At 44.6% G+C, this 19,128-nt stretch overlaps 1 protein-coding gene across 2 annotated transcripts in view; it reads right to left on the reverse strand.

The window, feature by feature from the left end:
• Positions 1-18,907, reverse strand: part of LOC141088193 (peroxisomal acyl-coenzyme A oxidase 2-like) — a 27,588-nt gene extending 8,681 nt beyond the window's left edge. Inside the window, exons 1-8 of one of the 2 annotated variants that reach the window (XM_073574118.1) lie at positions 18,664-18,907; positions 15,996-16,158; positions 7,350-7,501; positions 6,346-6,453; positions 6,127-6,246; positions 5,797-5,912; positions 1,402-1,574; positions 331-493 (exon numbers count right to left, since the gene is read on the reverse strand). In XM_073574118.1, the coding sequence (XP_073430219.1) occupies positions 331-493; positions 1,402-1,574; positions 5,797-5,912; positions 6,127-6,246; positions 6,346-6,453; positions 7,350-7,501; positions 15,996-16,158; positions 18,664-18,808 (1,140 nt within the window). In that variant the 5' untranslated portion in view covers positions 18,809-18,907. Of the gene's footprint in view, positions 1-330; positions 494-1,401; positions 1,575-5,796; positions 5,913-6,126; positions 6,247-6,345; positions 6,454-7,349; positions 7,502-15,995; positions 16,187-18,663 lie in introns of both variants that reach the window. The other variant, XM_073574119.1, reaches the window with a different exon arrangement.
• Between the last annotated feature and the right edge of the window lie 221 nt (positions 18,908-19,128).

Below are 19,128 nucleotides of genomic sequence, written 5' to 3' on the forward strand. Positions count from 1 at the left end.
TCTGGGGATAAGTGCGGGTGCCACCAGTTGTATCCTCACTTATCATAAGTTGTTCAAGGTATAATCCCCTTTAAGCTCAACTTATATGAATAGATTAGTTGTTGTCTTTAATTCTGCATTGGCAGAGTAATCATTACCTTCTACAGCCCACAGGGGACCAACAATAAGGTATAGGTGTCATTCATGGTGGACCCTGTTTTTCAAGCATTTTTTTTTTTATTTTTAATCTTAATGCAATTTTTGGTTTGCGGTGCACATGTATATTATATCAGATCTTTATTCCCATTCTCTTGTCAAAATACAAGATTTTAAGAAAAACCATCATGGTACCTCAGGAAGCAAGCTGAAGTTTTCCTTCTGGATCTCGTCGGACACATCGTTGTAAAATTTTGCCACATATTTGGTGGTGAAGTGGACGGAATAACAAGTTGCCACCAGTGGTAAAAGTTTTTGCTGCTGAGTTTGGTAGTCAAGGATTTTTGGTTCTTGGTCCCTAGGGGAAAAATAATAAAGATCAAAAAAATGAGGAAAATTTTTAAAAAAAAATGACCACAAAAAAGTGACAAAAATTGAAGTGTCTGATGTTTTCATACTGTAGAAATCATTATTCTATTACGAGAAAAGCTTTAGTTTCCATTTAAAGGGCATGTGTCAGCATTTCAGTTTAGAACCATGTTATTAGTATTTTCCCCTGCGGAGGCGCTGCAGGGAGATTGTACACTTCACACTTACATTACAGCAGATCATTAACAGAAAGTGGACAACCCCTTTAAGCAAAGACTGGTATTATGAAGCATAAACAAGAACGAGTGATGTCACCAAGTGAGCCTGTGATGTCACTAGACGTTGATGCAAAGTCACTGATACGACTGTCTATATTACACGGGAATATGTAGTTTATTAACTAGATGACGTTTTTAATACCGATATTAAAAAATAGCTGGGTGACAGTTATGGTGGCTATTTGTTATCCCAAAAAAAACAAATTGTGATTGCTTATTTAATGGGGAATTGTTACCTCCAATATCCTATCCCAATATGTAGTAGTTGTAATAATGATATTGTCCAAATGCCTCCAATTAGAAATGTATGGTTCTTCTGATTTACTATGTCGCTTACCCCATGTGCAGGGAATTGTAGTAACTTTAGTCGTAACCATGGATACCTCTCATATAGTGACAGTGGTCATAATCATGGATACCGAAGCTACTGCAATGCCCTCCATATGAGGGGAAGCAACACAGCGAATCAGAAGAACTATACTACATGTCTAATTGGAGGCATCTGCTAAGATAGGATCTTAGAGATGGAATATCCCTTTTAATGGCTGAATAGAAATTTTAAAAAGTTGAACCAAAATGTATACATAGAGTCCTGGAGACATATACATGGCAGACATACCCTGGCTTTAACTCCGATTGGCGTCTGACAGCCGAGTATCGGACGGAGATGGTACAGGCCTTTGTCAGCGCCATCAGCACCTCCTCCCGCAGCATTCCGACCCTCACCGCAATCATAGTGAAATAATTTATCTTGTCAGATCCACGTTTGACATAGGAGCCATCGGGCAGAACCTGGTGCCAAGGAGGAAAACCAAATGAGATGTCTATACGGTACAATGTGAATATACCGGCAGCCGCCCCGACGACATGTGCCCTGAGGTCTTTTAGAGAGGAGAATATTCATGAATATTCATTTCTCTACATACCTGGAAGGGTCCCAGGATAGGAGGCCGGGACTGAAGGGCATACATACCAGGAAGGGGCCCAGGATAGAGGTACATATATATCAGGAAGGGGGGGGGCATACAGTGGGGGGAAATTATTATTATTATTATACATTTATATAGCGCCATTTATTCCATGGCGCTTTACATGGGTGAGGATACACTAGGAGAGGGTAGAGCAGGTTGTGCGGTGGTTCAGTAGACAGAGGATCATTGCAGGCTGTAGGCTTGTCGGAACAGGTGGGTCTTCAAGTTCTTCTTGAAGGTTTCCGTTGTTGGTGAGAGTCTGATGTGTTGTGGAAGAGAGTTGCAGAGTATGGGGGGAGCACGGGAGAAGTCTTGTATGCGGTTGTGGGAAAAAGAGATAAGGGGGGGAATAGAGAAGGAGATCTTGAGAGCATCGAAGTTTGCGTGCGGGTAGGTACCGGGAGACCGTATCACAGATGTATGGAGGAGACAGGTTGTGGATGGCTTTGTAGGTCCTGGTTAGGGTTTTTAACTGGAGCCTCTGGACAATAGGAAGCCAGTGAAGGGCCTGGCATAAGGGGGAGGCTGGGGAATAGCGGGGAGACAGGTGGATTAGTCAGGCAGCAGGGTGTAGGATGGACGGGAGTGATGCCAGAGTGCTAGAGGGGATGCCAGAGAGTAGGAGGTTGCAGTAGTCGAGGTGGGAGATGATAAGGGCGTGCACTAGTTTTTTTGTGGTTTCATGGTTGAGGAATGCGCAAATCCGGGAAATATTTTTGAGTTTGAGGAGGCAAGGGCTTGGATATGTGGTTTGAAAGAGAGGGCACAGTCGAGGATCACCCCAAGGTACCGAGCGTGCGGGACTGGGGAAAGCGAGCAGCCATTGACATTGATGGATAGGTCTGGTGGAGGGGTAGTGTGAGATGGGGGAAAGATGAGGAATTCTGTTTTGTCCATGTTCAGTTTGAGAAAGCGAGCAGAAAAGAAGGCTGAGATAGCAGACAGACATTGTGGGATTGGGATTGTAAGGAGGTGAGGTCAGGTCCATATAGGTAGATCTGCGTGTCATCGGCGTAGAAGTGATACTGCCAACTGTGGGATGCTATGAGCTGTCCCAGGCCGAAGTTATAGATGGAGAAGAGTAGGGGTCCTAGGACTGAGCCTTGAGGAACACCGACAGACAGGTGGCGAGGTGAGGAGGTGGTGTGTGAGAGGGAGACACTAAATGTTCGGTCTGTTAGGTATGATGAGATATACGGTAAGTATTTGATCCCTTGCCGATTTTGTAAGCTTGCCCACTGACAAAGACATGAACAATCTATAATTTTAAGGGTAGGTAGTGTCACGATCCATTTTTGGATCTGTGTCAGATTCTGGATTCTCATATATAAACTTTTTTCCTTTCAGGCCATCGGGGGTTAATATTAGTTTTTCCCCCCCTGTGGCCGCTGGTGTAATTGCATTGCTAGGTGAGTTTGCTGATGCAGGTGGTGACCAATCCCACATCCCTTTAAAAGGTCACCTGGTGCATCAGCTGACTGTTGGTTATACAGGTCGTTTGGAAACCAACCGCGGTGAAGACAGGAGCTTTCTGGTGCCGTGGTGCTTCTGCTGAATGCTGTGATCTGGTGCCTTACTCTGCTGTCCGGTGCATTGCAGCAGAGAAAGCTAAGTGTTGTTTGTCTTACCTCATTTGTTATTTCTTCCCTTGGTGTTGTATTAGTGCAGCGGTGGGACCTGTGTCCGCACTTGCCAATTCCCTACTGAGGGATAGGTGCAGGGCAAGTGAGGGCTAAGGTATCCTGCTCGGCGACGGTTTGAAAGAAACCATATAGGGACATCAGGATAGACCAGGGCACAAACTTAGGTGAGTGCCGGAGTTGTCCATTTCCCCGTTCCCTATCGCAGGGCCCATCATTGTAATTGTGTCCCCGGTGTTCCCTTGTTTGTTTGCTGTTCACTGACCGACCGATTGCTGGGTCGTGTCACACAGGGCCAGTCAATTTGTGACAGATAGAATATCAAAACTAAAATCCAGAAAATCACATTGTATAAATTATATAAATTTATTTGCATTTTGCAGTGAGACAAAGGTATTTGATCCCTCTGGAAAACAAGACTTAAGACATGGTGGCAAAACTCTTGTTGGCAAGCACAGCAGTCAGGCGTTTTTTGTAGTTGATGATGAGGTTTGCGCACATGTCAGGAGGAATTTTGGTCCACTCCTCTTTGCAGATCATCTCTAAATCATTAAGATTTTGAGGCTGTCACTTGGCAACTCGGATCTTCAACTACCTCTATAAGTTTTCTATGGCATTAAGGTCTGGAGACTGGCTGGGCCACTCCATGACCTTAATGTTCTTCTTTTTGAGCCACTTCTTTGTTGCCTTGGCTGTATGTTTTGGGCCATTGTCTTGCTGGAAGATCCAGCCACGACCCATTTTTAATGTCCAGGCGTAGGGAAGGAGGTTGTCACTCAGTATTTTGCGGTACATGGCTCCATCCATTCTCCCATTGATGCAGTGAAGTAGTACTGTTCCCTTAGCAGAGAAACACCCCAAAAACATAATGTTTTCACCACCATGCTTGACAGTGGGGATGGTGTTCTTTGGGTCTTAGGCAACATTTCTCTTCCTCCAAACACCTGCGAGTTGAGTTAATGCCAAAGAGCTCAATTTTTGTCTCATCTTACCACAGCACCTTCGCTCAATCACTCGCAGAATCATCCAGGTGTTCATTGGCAAACTTCAGACGGGCCTGCACATGTACCTTCTTGAGCAGGGGGAACTTGTGGGCACTGTTGGAATTTAAACCTTTACGGTGTAATGTGTTACCAATGGTTTTCTTGGTGACTGTGGTCCCAGCTGCCTTGAGATCATTAACAAATTCCTTCCGTGTACTTTTAGACTGACCTCTCACCTTCCTCATGATCAAGGATACCCCATGAGGTGAGATTTGGCATGGTGCCCCAGATCGATGTCGATTGACGGTTATTTTGTATTTCTTCCATTTTCTTACTAATGCACCAACAGTTGTCTCCTTCTCACCCAGCGTCTTACTTATGGTTTTGTAGCCCTTTCCAGCTTTGAGCAGGTCTATGATCTTTACAAAGCTCTTTGGTCTTGCCCATGTTGTAGATGTTAGCATCTGACTGATTAATTGAGTCTGTGGACAAGAGTCTTTTAAAAACGTGACTATGTAAGACAACTGTCTTTAATGCAGGTAACGAGTTGATTAGGAGCGTCTAACTGGTCCATAGGAGCCAGAACTCTTAATGGTTGGTAGGGGATCAAATACTTATTTCTCACTGCAAAATCCAAATAAATTTATATAATTTATACAATGTGATTTTCTGGATTTTATTTTTGATATTCTATCTCTCAATGTTAAAATTAACTTACCCTTAAAATTATAGACTGTTCGTGTCTTTCTCAGTGGACAAACTTACAAAATCAGCAAGGGATCAAATACTTATTTCCCCCAATGTATGTACTGTATACCAGGAAGGGGCTCGGATGTAGCACATATATATATATCTCAAGAAGTATTTTAGGAAGTGGGTGGGGTGTATATATATGTCCCCCCCTTCCTAATATATATGTGCTTCATCCTGATATGGATCTACCACGAAGGGCGGGCATATATACCAGGAAGGGGCCACGGATGAGGCACATTTATACCTAGAAAGGGTCCAGTAAGGGAGACATTATGACATAAATGGGAGGGGCAACTCGTATGTCCCTATAGGTTTCAGAAATCTACAAAAGACCCACACATCTGACCAACATACGGGGGTTGAGGGAAGGGGACACGGGAGGTTTACATGTTTTCATTGGACTCTAGTTACGCCACCGGTGAAGGACCTTTGGTCACATGACCACAATAATCGTCAAAAATTCTTTTAACCTTGAAAAAAACCCTATAATGCAGAACTGGCTTTATTAGTACGGTTTCTGAGTCGTTATGGCTACGGGCCTTTTTGGTGATGTAAGCCCTGGGCAATTACCCAGTTCATCCCCACCCAATGCTAGTACTTGACTGTAGCTGCTATTTAATATTATGTGGCCTCTGTGGTGGCTGAATACACAGAATAGTCTCTGTACCTGCGAGTATCTGCTCAGCATGTTTTCCCTTGGGACTCGAATATTCCTCATTATGAGATAACCATTGTCAATATTCTCAAAAGACATCTTAGGCCCGATGTCCCCAACAGATATTCCTGGAACAAAAGGAAACATGATCTGTCCTGGTGATTAATGCACAAGAACCTGTATAGCTCTGGATCAATTGTTCATCTACTAATATTATTCCCTTCAACAAAGACATTTAAAGGATTTGTGACACATACACATATATATATATATATATATATATATAATTTATTTTTTTACTTAAAATTCGCTTTAAATGGTCTATTAAACTCGGGATATTACCTGGGAGTGGAGAGTGGTCCTTAAGACTTCTAACCTGGACTATGAACGGATGCATGCCGTACTTCTTCCCGTTGCTGTAAAGCTGGGCGAGGACCACAGCATGAGTGCAGGTTTTTCCTACTGTACATATGAAAAAATAAAAAATGTACAGAATTTTTTTTTTTCTGAAAAATGAAAAGGCTAAAATTCGAGAAGTTACTAATGAAAGATATTACGTACAATCCCCGGGCCACCATTTAGTCGCTGTTATCTGTGGGGTGTCTATTATAAATTCCTGGGTGCTAGGGTCAAAAGTGGCTGTGGTTTCTAATCCCCGCAGGTTTGTCCCTGCAAATACAGAACAGAAATGGTTAAAATTTGCTTTGAGCTGATGTGTCAGCGACGCAGAAATTAATTCTAGAGACATAAAACAAACATGGCGACACAGCTGGTAACCCATGACATGGCAGCGGATCCTGGCCTCTTGCCTCCAGCGATTGCCTTCACTTGCAAGAATCATGTATCTGTCATTAACTTTTCTGTTATTCCTTGGATCAATTATTAATTTTTAAAAAGTAATCACTGTTTTATTTTTTATTTCAGAAATCAATAGTCCACATGAAAATAAGAAACTTGTGATAAGATTATCAGAGAAATCGGTTTCTATCTCCTGCTGGACTGAAAATCTTTATTCAGGGAAGACAAATTTTCACACATTGCTGAGAAAGGAGATGACAGTTGGTGCTTGTAAAATTCTATGGAGAGGAGGAGGCGCTAAGGACATTCTACTGACAGCAGATGACAGTTAGTGGTTGTAAAATTCTATAGAGAGGGGGAGGAGCTAAGGACATTCTACTGAACATTCCATAGAACTTTATAAGCATCAGCTATCATCTCTCTCAGTTATGGGATAGTCTGTAGTTTCACCAGTGAATTGAAAATGAATGGTCAGGAGGAGAAAGAAGCTGATTTCTCTGATAAAATATATTACAAAAGTTTCTCATTATCACATGTACTACTTACTTCTGAAAAAATATCAAAACCATCTTTGTCAGCCTTTTTGATCATACATACGCCCTAAGTCTTCAGCAGAATTCATAAATCTTAAAATGAGGATTCTTCAGCCATTCAGACATGGATTTTTATAAAAAAAAATCACCAGCCTCCTCAGGTCCATGTAATCAATATAATAATGTTTGAGCAAATACCATACATTTTAAAGATCTAGCCATGCATGAACTTACCATGTCCCAGTTCAGTTTGTGCATAGGTTCCAAAGATTTTATAATTATTTCCAAGTGGCTGCCACTTGGAAATTTGCTCATCTGTGCCCAGGGCACTGATAGTTTTCAAGAAAAGTTTTTGTATATTAAAACCAATTTCTCCGCCCACCGCTCTATAATAAAGAAAAAAAACAACACAAGGCTGTAATGTCAAGAGTCAACTCGCACTAACAATTTTCCATGATCTACAGTAAATTCCTTATCATGTAGAGTTCCTTCAAACACATCATCTCTCATAAGCTCTCTGATCTGAGGACCTTCCTTCAGTTTTGCTGGTGAAATGCTGGAGAATATCTGTGAAATGTACTGGAACCTGTTATGATAGAGTGACCGTAGGAGGCAGACACAAAAATAGAAGCTACGTCCAGAAAACCAGAGGAATTGGCAACTATCCGATTGCAGACCCCTGAACCTATCAACACAACTAGCAGTAGCCGAGGGGGGTTCCTACGGTGGCCTAGACCCCTCGATCACAGCCGGAGAACTATATAGCCTAAAGATAGAAAGGGAAATCTAAACTGCCCCAGAGCAGACCCCAAAGTAAAAGGCAGCCCCCAACATATAATGACGGTGAAGCAAGATGAAAAAACACCAACACAGATAGAAAGATAGGCTGAGCAAACGTTGGGGCCCAAGCTAATCTAAACAGGACAGGAAAGGAAAGCTGCTGTCTGCAATCGGCCAAAACCCTATCAAAAACATAGGCCAACAAGCTGATATGGAAAAAGACCCTGAAGCAGCTAGGCTTCAAAACTAAATCAGCACTCCGGTATTTTCAGAAGACAGTGCTAAGGAGTTCAGCTCACCCCAGCAGGGAATGGCTGAAATCCAGAAAAACAAAGCAAAGCACAAATGCAAAAAGCAGGGAAGAAAACTTAGCTTTAGAAGAGCAGGAATTCAGACTGGACTCCAAGGATACCACAGAGAAATCACCCGCAGGGCAGAATGGGCGTAGGCAGCCTTATATCCAGTCTGTGACTCCACTCAGCCAGTCATCATCATTAATCTCAGGTGTCTGATAATCAGACTCACTACCTCTCCTTACCAGAAGAGGGAGTTCCTCGGGCCTCAGTGATAAAGGGGAAAATGAACTCACAACAGTACCTCCCCCTTGAGGAGGGGTCACCGAACCCTCAACCACGCCACCAGGGCGATCAGGGTGTGCCTGATGAAAGGCACGCACCAATCTTTTGGCATGAACATCAGAGGCAGAGACCCAGGAATTATCCTCCTGACCATAACCCTTCCACTTAACCAAATACTGGAGTCTCCGTCTAGCCAGACGAGAATCCAGTACTTTCTCTACTTCATATTCAATGTTACCTTCAACCAATACAGGGTCTGGAGGTGCCACTCCCGGAACAACGGGTTCAACAAACCTCTTCAACAAAGACTTATGAAACACATTATGGATTTTAAATGTGACAGGAAGAGCCAAACGAAAAGAGACTTGGATTAATAATCTCCAAAATCTTGTAAGGTCCAATAAATCTAGGCTTAAACTTAGGAGAAGCCACCTTCATAGCAATATTTTTTGATGATAACCACACCATATCACCAACCTTAAACTGGGGACCAATGGTCCTATGTCGGTTGGAAAACCGCTGGGCCTTTTCCTGGGAGAGAGATAACTTATCCACCACTTGGTCCCAGATCTGGTGCATTCTCTCCACCACAGTGTCAACACCTGGGCAGGCAGACGGCTCCACCTGCCCTGAAGAAAATCGAGGATGAAACCCAAAGTTACAAAAAAAAGGTGACATCAAAGTGGCAGAACTAGCTCTATTATTTAAAGCAAATTCGGCCAAGGGTAAAAATGAAACCCAATCATCCTGATCAGCGGAAATAAAACATCTCAAATATGACTCCAAGGTCTGGTTTGTTCTCTCTGTCTGCCCATTGGTCTAAGGGTGAAAGGCAGAGGAGAAGGACAACTGAATTCCCAGCTTGGAACAGAAAGTTCTCCAAAATCTAGACACAAACTGAACTCCTCTGTCAGACACAATGTTCTCAGGAATCCCGTGCAAGCGAACCACCTGTTGCAAAAACAGGGGCGCCAACTCAGAGGAAGATGGCAACTTAGGGAGTGGTACAAGATGAACCATCTTAGAGAACCTATCACAAATCACCCAAATAACAGTCATCCTTTGAGAGACAGGCATATCAGAGATGAAATCCATTGAAATATGGGTCCATGGCCTCTTGGGGACAGGCAAAGGCATCAACAACCCACTAGAGCGGGAGCATGATTTAGACCGGGAGCACGTCCCACAGGACTGCACAAAATTCCTGACATCACGAGACAAGGAGGGCCACCAAAAAGACCGACTCACAAGATCTCTAGTGCCAAAAATACCTGGATGACCAGCCAAAGCAGAGCAATGAACTTCAGACATCACTCTCTTCTTCCACTGGTCAGGAACATACAACTTTCCACTGGAACAACGCTCAGGTTTGTCCTCCTGGAACTCTTCCAGAGCACGTCTCAAATCGGGCGAGATGGCAGAAAGAACTACCCCTTCGCCTAAGATGGTAGCAGGTTTGGTCACCACAGGAGAATCAGCAAAGAAACTCCTAGAGAGTGCGTCTGCCTTGACATTCTTAGTTCCAGGAAGAAAAGAAACCACAAAATCAAAACGTGTAAAAAACAAGGCCCACCTAGCCTGTCTAGGTTTCAAGCGCTTAGCCGACTCTAGATAAATCAAATTCTTGTGGTCGGTGAGGACCACGACTTGATGCTTAGCTCCCTCCAACCAATGTCTCCACTCCTCAAATGCCCATTTCATGGCCAACAGTTCCCGATTCCCCACATCATAGTTACGTTCAGATGGAGAGAACTTTCGGGAAAAGAAAGCACAGGGATTCATTTTAGATGTTACAGGATGCTTTTGGGACAAAACAGCTCCTGCACCAATCTCAGAAGCATCCACCTCTACCTGGAACGGAAGTGAGACATCAGGTTGCCGCAAAACCGGGGCGGAGGTGAATCTTCTCTTCAACTCCTGAAAGGAAGAAACAGCCTCCGGAGACCAATTTAACACATCAGCACCCTCCTTAGTCAAATCAGTCAATGGCTTGGCAATACTAGAAAATTTTGCTATAAATTTCCGATAAAAATTAGCGAAACCCAAAAACTTCTGGAGGGCCTTCAAAGAAGTGGGCTGAACCCAATCATAAATGGCCTGTACCTTGGCCGGGTCCATTTCAATAGTTGACGGAGACAAAATAAATCCCAAAAAAGAAATCCTCTGTACTCCAAAAAGGCATTTAGATCCCTTGACATACAGGGAATTCTCCCTCAAGATCCGGAACACAGTCCGAATATGTTCCACATGAGAATCCCAATCCTTGGAGAAGATCAAAATATCATCCAGATAGATAATCAAAAATGTATCCACAAAATCTCGGAAAATATCGTTCATGAAGCACTGGAAGACAGAAGGGGCATTAGTGAGCCCAAAAGGCATCACCAGGTACTCAAAATGTCCCTCCGGAGTATTAAACGCCGTCTTCCATTCATCCCCATGCTTAATGCGAATAAGATTATACGCCCCCCTGAGGTCAAGCTTGGTAAACCAGCAAGCACCTTTAACTCTGGAGAATAGATCCGAAATCAGGGGTAACGGATACTGATATTTAACAGTAATCTTGTTGAGGGCACGATAATCAATACAAGGTCTTAATGATCCATCCTTTTTGGCTACAAAAAAAAACCGGCACCTAAGGGTGACGAGGATGGTCTAATATGACCCTTCTCCAACGCCTCCTTAATATAGGATCGCATAGCCTCGTGCTCGGGTACAGATAAATTGAAGAGCCGACCCTTGGGGAATTTACACAGTTCAATTGCACAGTCATAACTCCTATGAGGAGGCAGAGACGCAGACTCATTCTCACTAAATACATCATAAAAGTCCGCCAAATAATCAGGAACATCATGTGACTGAGGAGAGGTGGAAAACACCGGAGCCTCACTAAAGGCACACCGACAACCCCAACTCACCACAGACACAGATTTCCAATCTAAAACTGGATTATGAATTTGTAACCAGGGAAACCCCAGAACAATGGTATCATGCAGATTATGCAACACCAAAAATCTGCAATTTTCCTGATGGTCTGGGGCGACCCGCATTACCACCTGGGTCCAAAACTGAGGTTTATCTTTAGCCAAAGGAGTAGCATCAATCCCCCTCAAAGGGATAGGCGTCCGCAGAGGTGTCATAGGAAATCCACAACGTTTAGCAAAATCCAAGTCCATTAGGTTTAGGGCTGCTCCCGAATCCACAAAAGCCTTGGCGGAAAATGTGGACAGGGAGCAGATCAGAGTAATAGCCAGAAGAAACTTAGGTTGAACACCACCAACAGAAAACGTGTGTGCAAAGCGTTTCTCTCGTTTAGGACAGACAGAAATAATATGTGAGGCATCTCCACAGAAAAAACACAACTTATTACGCCTTCTGAACTCCTGACGCTGCTCTCTGGAGAAAACTCTATCACATTGCATAGGTTCAGTCATTTGTTCAACAGGTGGCAACACCTCTCGTGCAGTTTTGCGTTCGCGCAAACGCCGATCAACCTGAATGGCTAATGACATAGAATCGTCAAGACCAGAGGGAACAGGAAATCCCACCATAGTATCTTTTACGGCTTCTGACAAACCCTTCCGAAAGAGAGCAGCCAAGGCAAGTAGTAAGTACTGCCCACTTTCGGAATTTTTGACAGTACAATTCTGCAGAATCTCGACCCTGGTTAAATGCCAGCAGGGTCTTTTCAGCCTGATCAATGGCATTAGGTTCGTCATACAACAAGCCCAAGGCTTGAAAAAATGCGTTCACATTAGTCTGAATAGGATCATCTGGTTTCAAAGAAAACGCCCAATCCTGGGGATCGCCACGCAGCAAAGAGATGACAATATTAACCTGCTGCGCGGAGCTCCCTGACGAGTTAGGCTTCAAGGCAAAAAATAATTTACAATTATTTTTGAAATTCAAAAATTTAGACCGATCACCACAAAATACATCAGGTGTAGGAATCTTTGGTTCAGCAGCATATGAATGAGCAAGGTAGGCGGAAATTCCCCGCACTTCCGCAGCGAGCTGCTCCACACGATCAGACAATTGCTTTATCTCCATTGAGAGAAAAAAAAAAATTCCCCCTACGGCCTCAGAGATATAGAGGAAAAAATATACACACTTTTTTTTTTTGGAAATTCTTTCCTGCTATTAAGTACCCTAGGATCTGCGGTCAGGCGGGTGATTCTGTTATGATAGAGTGACCGTAGGAGGCAGACACAAAAATAGAAGCTACGTCCAGAAAACCAGAGGAGTTGGCAACTATCCGATTGCAGACCCCTGAACCTATCAACACAACTAGCAGTAGCCGAGGGGGGTTCCTACGGTGCCCTTGACCCCTCGATCACAGCCGGAGAACTATATAGCCTAAAGATAGAAAGGGAAATCTAAACTGCCCCAGAGCAGACCCCAAATTAAAAGGCAGCCCCCAACATATAATGACGGTGAAGCAAGATGAAAAAACACCAACACAGATAGAAAGATAGGCTGAGCAAACGTTGGGGCCCAAGCTAATCTAAACGACAGGAAAGGAAAGCTGCTGTCTGCAATCGGCCAAAACCCTATCAAAAACATAGGCCAACAAGCTGATATGGAAAAAGACCCTGAAGCAGCTAGGCTTCAAAACTAAATCAGCACTCCGGTATTTTCAGAAGACAGTGCTAAGGAGTTCAGCTCACCCCAGCAGGGAATGGCTGAAATCCAGAAAAACAAAGCAAAGCACAAATGCAAAAAGCAGGGAAGAAAACTTAGCTTTAGAAGAGCAGGAATTCAGACTGGACTCCAAGGATACCACAGAGAAATCACCCGCAGGGCAGAATGGGCATAGGCAGCCTTATATCCAGTCTGTGACTCCACTCAGCCAGTCATCATCATTAATCTCAGGTGTCTGATAATCAGACTCACTACCTCTCCTTACCAGAAGAGGGAGTTCCTCGGGCCTCAGTGATGAAGGGGAAAATGAACTCACAAGAGGAACCCCTGTGAGTTTGTCTTTGCCATGGCTTTCACAAAGTTTTTAATCAATCCCAACTTTATATGTAGTGGAGGAAGAAAGTTTTTTGTTGGAGCAGCTAAAGGATCATGTGGAACATTGTCTCTACCTGGAGCACAGATGTTTCTCTGTCTCCAATCACGACCAACATAATGCTCTACTGTATTTCTACTGTCCCATAAACACAAGAAGCAACAATCACAAAAAAATACACTGGCGCTGACCAATAGAAGAAGCGGGCTGCTGATACCTAGACAGAATCTGTGCTCAAACTGTCAAAATAGATTGTGGAAAATGTAAAAAGAAGGTGCCGCGATCCAATCTGCATACACATTAGACTAGAAACGGCCCAATGAGACTAGGAGTGAAAGTAAATGAACTACCAATGTAAATGGATCACAAAAAGCCGACATTTCTCAGGAAAGTGAAGAAGGTAGGATTCAAACACGCCTGCAATAACACTGGTGCACGGTGACAGGCTAGTGCTGCAACACATAAGAGGCTTACCCTGACTCTGGCTGAAGAGCAGGTGCCGTCCTGATCGTGGTATATAGTCCACAATGGGGAACGATGGGTGCAGAGCAGGCTGGGATGATGAAGCAGACACACTGCAATGTGTGAGGTGCAGATGTATCGAGGTGCCGGGCAGAGCCAGAGCCACTCCAGCCGGAAGCGTACTGGATGCTCGGCAGAATAATGGCCGACGCTGTACTGAGCTGACAGCGTGTGACGTCACAGAGCTGGACTACGGAGCCTAGCTGGGGTCAACAATCCAACGCGTTTCGAAGGCAAGTCGGCCTTCTTTGTCTGGAGCCAGTCTCCAGATCTCAATCCCATAGAAAACCTTTGGAGAGATTTGAAAATCTGTGTTGCCCAGTGACAGGCCCAAAACATCACTGCTCTAGAGGAGATCTGCATGGAGCAATGGGCCAACATACCACCAACAGTGTGTGCCAACCTTGTGAAGACTTACAGAAAATGTTTGACCTCTGTCATTGCCAACAAAGGATATATTACAAAGTAGAGATGAACTTTTGTTAATGACCAAATACTTTTTTTCCACCATAATTTGCAAAATAAATCTTGCCAAATCAGACAAGGTGATTTTCTGGATTTGTTTTCTCCTTTTCACTCTCATAGTTGTGGTCTACCTATGATGTCCATTACAGGCCTCTCTCATCTTTTTAAGTGGAAGAACTTGCACAATTGGCGGCTGACTAAATCCTTTTTTTCTCCACTGTATACAGTTGTGGGGTAAACGGGTCAGCCTATTCCTTACAGATGAACGTCTGCAGAGAGGCATTTTCTCAGTGTGATATTGGCTGCTTTCAGGCTCTCTCTCTGTGGCGACCCTCACTCACTTACACCTCAGTGGCTGAGCTGTTTTCTTCCCTCTAAGGCGACTTGCCCTCCCAGATATGCAGTGAAAATCCTCTCACAATAGCGGCTGTCCTCTGCCTTCCCTTCTATCTCCCTGTGGCAGGGCTCAGATCCCTGTAAAGGCCTGTCTCCTGTCACAGTCCCACATACCAGTCCTTGCTGCCATCACCATCCTTTTCAGACTGACTCAAATCTTACTGCCTCATAACAGTTAGCTCCTCCCCATAACATGTGACTTTCCAAGAAGCAGTCATTGTTTGACAGCACGATCAATACTCCTTCCCATAAAACTCACTAAAACCGTTACTGATGTTGTCCCTGTAAGAAAATTCACACTTAAGTAAGACAAGCATAGAAATAGGAATAAACATAAGAAAAACCACATACACTGAACATGCAGAAATACCGTAATAACAAAAATACTTCTATCTCAGCAAAACTAAGCATATTTTTGGAATCAGCACATCAAACTCCATAAAACAGACATATTACCATTGCTACTTCACTGATGATTTTTTTGTGTTGACCATGACCAGTATTATTTTTTATAATACACTTTTTTTTCACCCCCCTCAATGGAAGTGGGGTTCGTAACAGCAATTTAGACTGGCTTTTTATTTAATTATTTTTAATTTCACACATTGTGCCCCCCATAGTTCATAAAAGACCCTTTGGTTGCATTTCAACACTTGAAAAACATTTTTTTATCTAATTTCCCCGGTAACTTGGGCTGGAATATTGGCCCGTGTACAGTGGAAATGCATTATTTTGTTTAATCTTAGGTATTGCAGCAAATTTTACAATTTTTTCATTTTTTTTTGTTTCCTGTTTATGTGTTTTCCACTAAATAACCTGTTATCACTGGCAGAGCCAACGTGGGGTGGCAGAGATCATTTGATCGTTGAGCACAATACAAAGAGCTTAATGAGCACAATGTAGCCTGGAAAGGAGAGGACAGAATTGATGAATAATTGCTTTTTTCTGCTCCTTAGGGGCCACGGCAGGCAGTCAAAGACCCGACCTTTCCCTAGAGTAACACCAAAAAGACATTGGCCTGAACGCATTAGGGCAGTGCCTGGAGAGCTCCGGTCCGGGGTACATTGGTGGATGCCCATTATGCCTCACCTTTATCAGTCATATATTAGGCTCTAGATAACTAACCTGACTATATAGGCAAACTCTCGTCCGTTTTCTTCCCATCCCATTTCCTTCAACTTTTTCTTTATGTGGATACTGTTCCTGACGGCTCCTTCATATCTCTCCGCGCGGGTCTTGAAGTACAAGAATTCTCGGCTGAAGACAGGGTCCTTGATAATGGCGCTCACTAAGGAAATTAGAGTTGATATGTGCATCTGTTAGAATGCAAAATAATGTAGGAGTTATCCCCCCCTCCTCTTTTGTCCAGCATGGAGAGTAGGGATGAGTGAGTAGTGTAGTATTCGGACTCGCTGTACACGTTACGAGTACCTCCTAATGCTCGGGTACTCGTAACGAGTAGCGAGTCCAATGTAAGTCTATGGGAAATGCGATTAATGGGCGGGGACTGTGCCAAGACTGTGCCAGGCTATGCGGTACTGTGCTGGCCTGTGCGGGGAATGCGCTGGCCTGTGCGGGGACGGTGCCTGGCTGCGCGGACTGTGCTGGCCTATGTGAAGACTGTGCCGGGCTGTGCGGACTGTGCTGGCCTATGTGAAGACTGTGCCAGGCTGTGCGGGACTGTGCTGGCCTGTGCGGGGACTGTGCCGGGCTGTGTGGGACTGCGCTGGCCTGTGAGGATACTGTGCCAGGCTGTGTGGACTGTGCTGGCCTATGTGAAGACTGTGCCGAGCTGTGCGGGACTGTGCTGGCCTGTGTGAAGACTGTGCCGGCCTGTGTGAAGACTGTGCCGGGCTGTGCGGGACTGTGCTGGCCTGTGTGAAGACTGTGCCGGCCTGTGTGAAGACTGTGCCGGGCTGTGCGGGACTGTGCTGGCCTGTGCGGGGACTGTGCCGGGCTGTGCGGGACTGCGCTGGCCTGTGAGGAGACTGTGCCAGGCTGTGTGGACTGTGCTGGCCTATGTGAAGACTGTGCCGGGCTGTGCGGGACTGTGCTGGCCTGTGCGAAGACTGTGCCGGCCTGTGTTTAGACTGTGCAGGGCTGTGCGGGACTGTGCTGGCCTGTGCGAAGACTGTGACGGCCTGTGTGAAGACTGTGCCGGGCTGTGCGGGACTGTGCAGGGCTTTGCAGGTACTGTGCGGGGACTATGCTGGGCTGTGTGGGACTGTGCTGGACTGTGCTGGGCTGTGCGGGGACTGTGCTGGGCTGTGCGGGACTGTGCTGGACTGTGCTGGGCTGTGCGGGGACTATGCTGGGCTGTGTGGGACTGTGCTGGACTGTGCTGGGCTGTGCGGGGACTGTGCTGGGCTGTGCGGGACTGTGTGGGGACAGTGCTGGGCTGTGTGGGGACTGTGCAGACTGTGTCGAATATTGCGAGGCGAGTAGTGAAATACTTGCAAGGATTCGAGTACCGCGAGTACCGCATTACTCGCCGAGTACCGAATCCTAACGAGTATACTCGCTCATCCCTAATGGAGAGTAATTAAACTTTTGCAAATTATTTTATTAGGGGGATTTGTCTTCATTCCTGAACAAAAAAAATTACATACATTTGGCTTCTAACCTCTGCTTTTTCCCCTCAGTCTATTCACCTGCACAGATATCAAAACATACTTATTTGGAGTACAGATGATAGCAATGATGGATCAGCTGACCCATCACTGCTATCATCTGTACTCCAAATGAGCATGTTCTGATATCTGTACAGCTAAAGGCAGGGAAATAATAAAAAAGCCGGGGTTAGAAGCCACTTGCATGTTTTATTTTTTTTACAAGAATGAAGACAAAGCATTGTGTTTGGAGCAGTGATGCATGTCGTCACTGTCGGTGCAGGTTACTTCAGACCAACGCACTTAAGCACGGAGTCGGGCCTGTTGTGACTCTCGAACTTCGGCTTTACAACACATTTATGGCCTGTAGTTTAGAAACATCTGAAAACCATTTTGCTTTCAGGTGACTGATTGTGTGTACATTATTACACGTCTGGAGGCATCGCTGCAGGGTAAACCGTTAGCCTTCTGTATGTAAAATCATAGACGACGCATCCCCATGCATTTTATCTAACGACAATCAGCTATACTACATTTACATACAGAATTTTTTTTTTACGCCACTTAAAATTTGCAGCATAAACCCATTAAAAAAAAAAAAAAGCTTTAGTCACCCTCCCCAGGTCTAGCATTTAGTACAAGTCTGCGGTTCTAAGCAGCAAGTGCTGTCATCGTGGGAGAAGCTGCTGAGCTCAGTGAGTGACAGACAACACGGGCAGCAGCAGAGACTCAGTGCTGGGCACAGTGAGTAAAAATTGGTTTGTTTTTTTCCTCCTTCAAACAAACTGCAGCCAGGTTTGTGTGTTGTTGTTGCTGCTGTGGTTGTTGCTGCTGTTGTTGTTGCGGTGCTGTTGTTGTTGCTGCTGCTGCTGCTGCTGCTGTTGTTGTTGTTGTCATGAAAAAGGGCAATAAAACAATGCCAGAGAAGCAGCGTAAGCTTCAGATTTCGGATCTCCATTGAAATATATGTGTAAAATTTGCATTTCCGAGTCAATTTTGCAGAAAAGAAGAACATAGAAATCTGTGAACCCTCAGCTTGTGGATAAGAGTAAGTTAAAGCTAATTAGTTTTGCCAATACCGTAAAATGCTGCGGATTTAATGTGCGCAAAATCAGCAACGTGTGAACCGAGCCGAATATGTGTAAAGTCCTACACAGAGACCGGCGTCCTGAAGAAGCTCTTACCTATTGCTCTTCTGAGGCGGGTTTCCTCGGCTCCTTCATCCAAAATGTTAGTGAGGGTCTCCACATTGAAGGAAGGGCATTCCCTCTCGCTGGCGAGGTCGGGGTTGACGTCTCTTCCTGCAGAACTCACCTTCCACCAGGCCATTGTGTACTGGGAGCTGCGCCTTTGCACTGGTTGCTCTTGGACTGTCCTGGATTGTGACTTTGTAGAGGTAGGACTCTTTGCACAGGGCAGGAGTGAGGAGGAGCAGGAGCAGATCAGCTGGGGATGAAGGACAGAAACCACACACATAGCTAAAAGGGATCACAAATAGCTAAAAGGGACTAAAAGAAGGTGTTCCCATACAGGCAGCAAAATTCTCCAGAATGTTAAGCAGAAAATCTTCTTAACTCTTTTCTAACCTGACATATTATAGTATCATCAAAAAGTTAATTTATTTCAGTTCTTCAATACAAAAAGTGAAA

The sequence above is a fragment of the Dendrobates tinctorius genome, unplaced genomic scaffold (assembly GCF_039654945.1).
Source record: "Dendrobates tinctorius isolate UK_male_01 unplaced genomic scaffold, ASM3965494v1 ptg000038l, whole genome shotgun sequence".
NCBI lineage: Eukaryota > Metazoa > Chordata > Amphibia > Anura > Dendrobatidae > Dendrobates > Dendrobates tinctorius.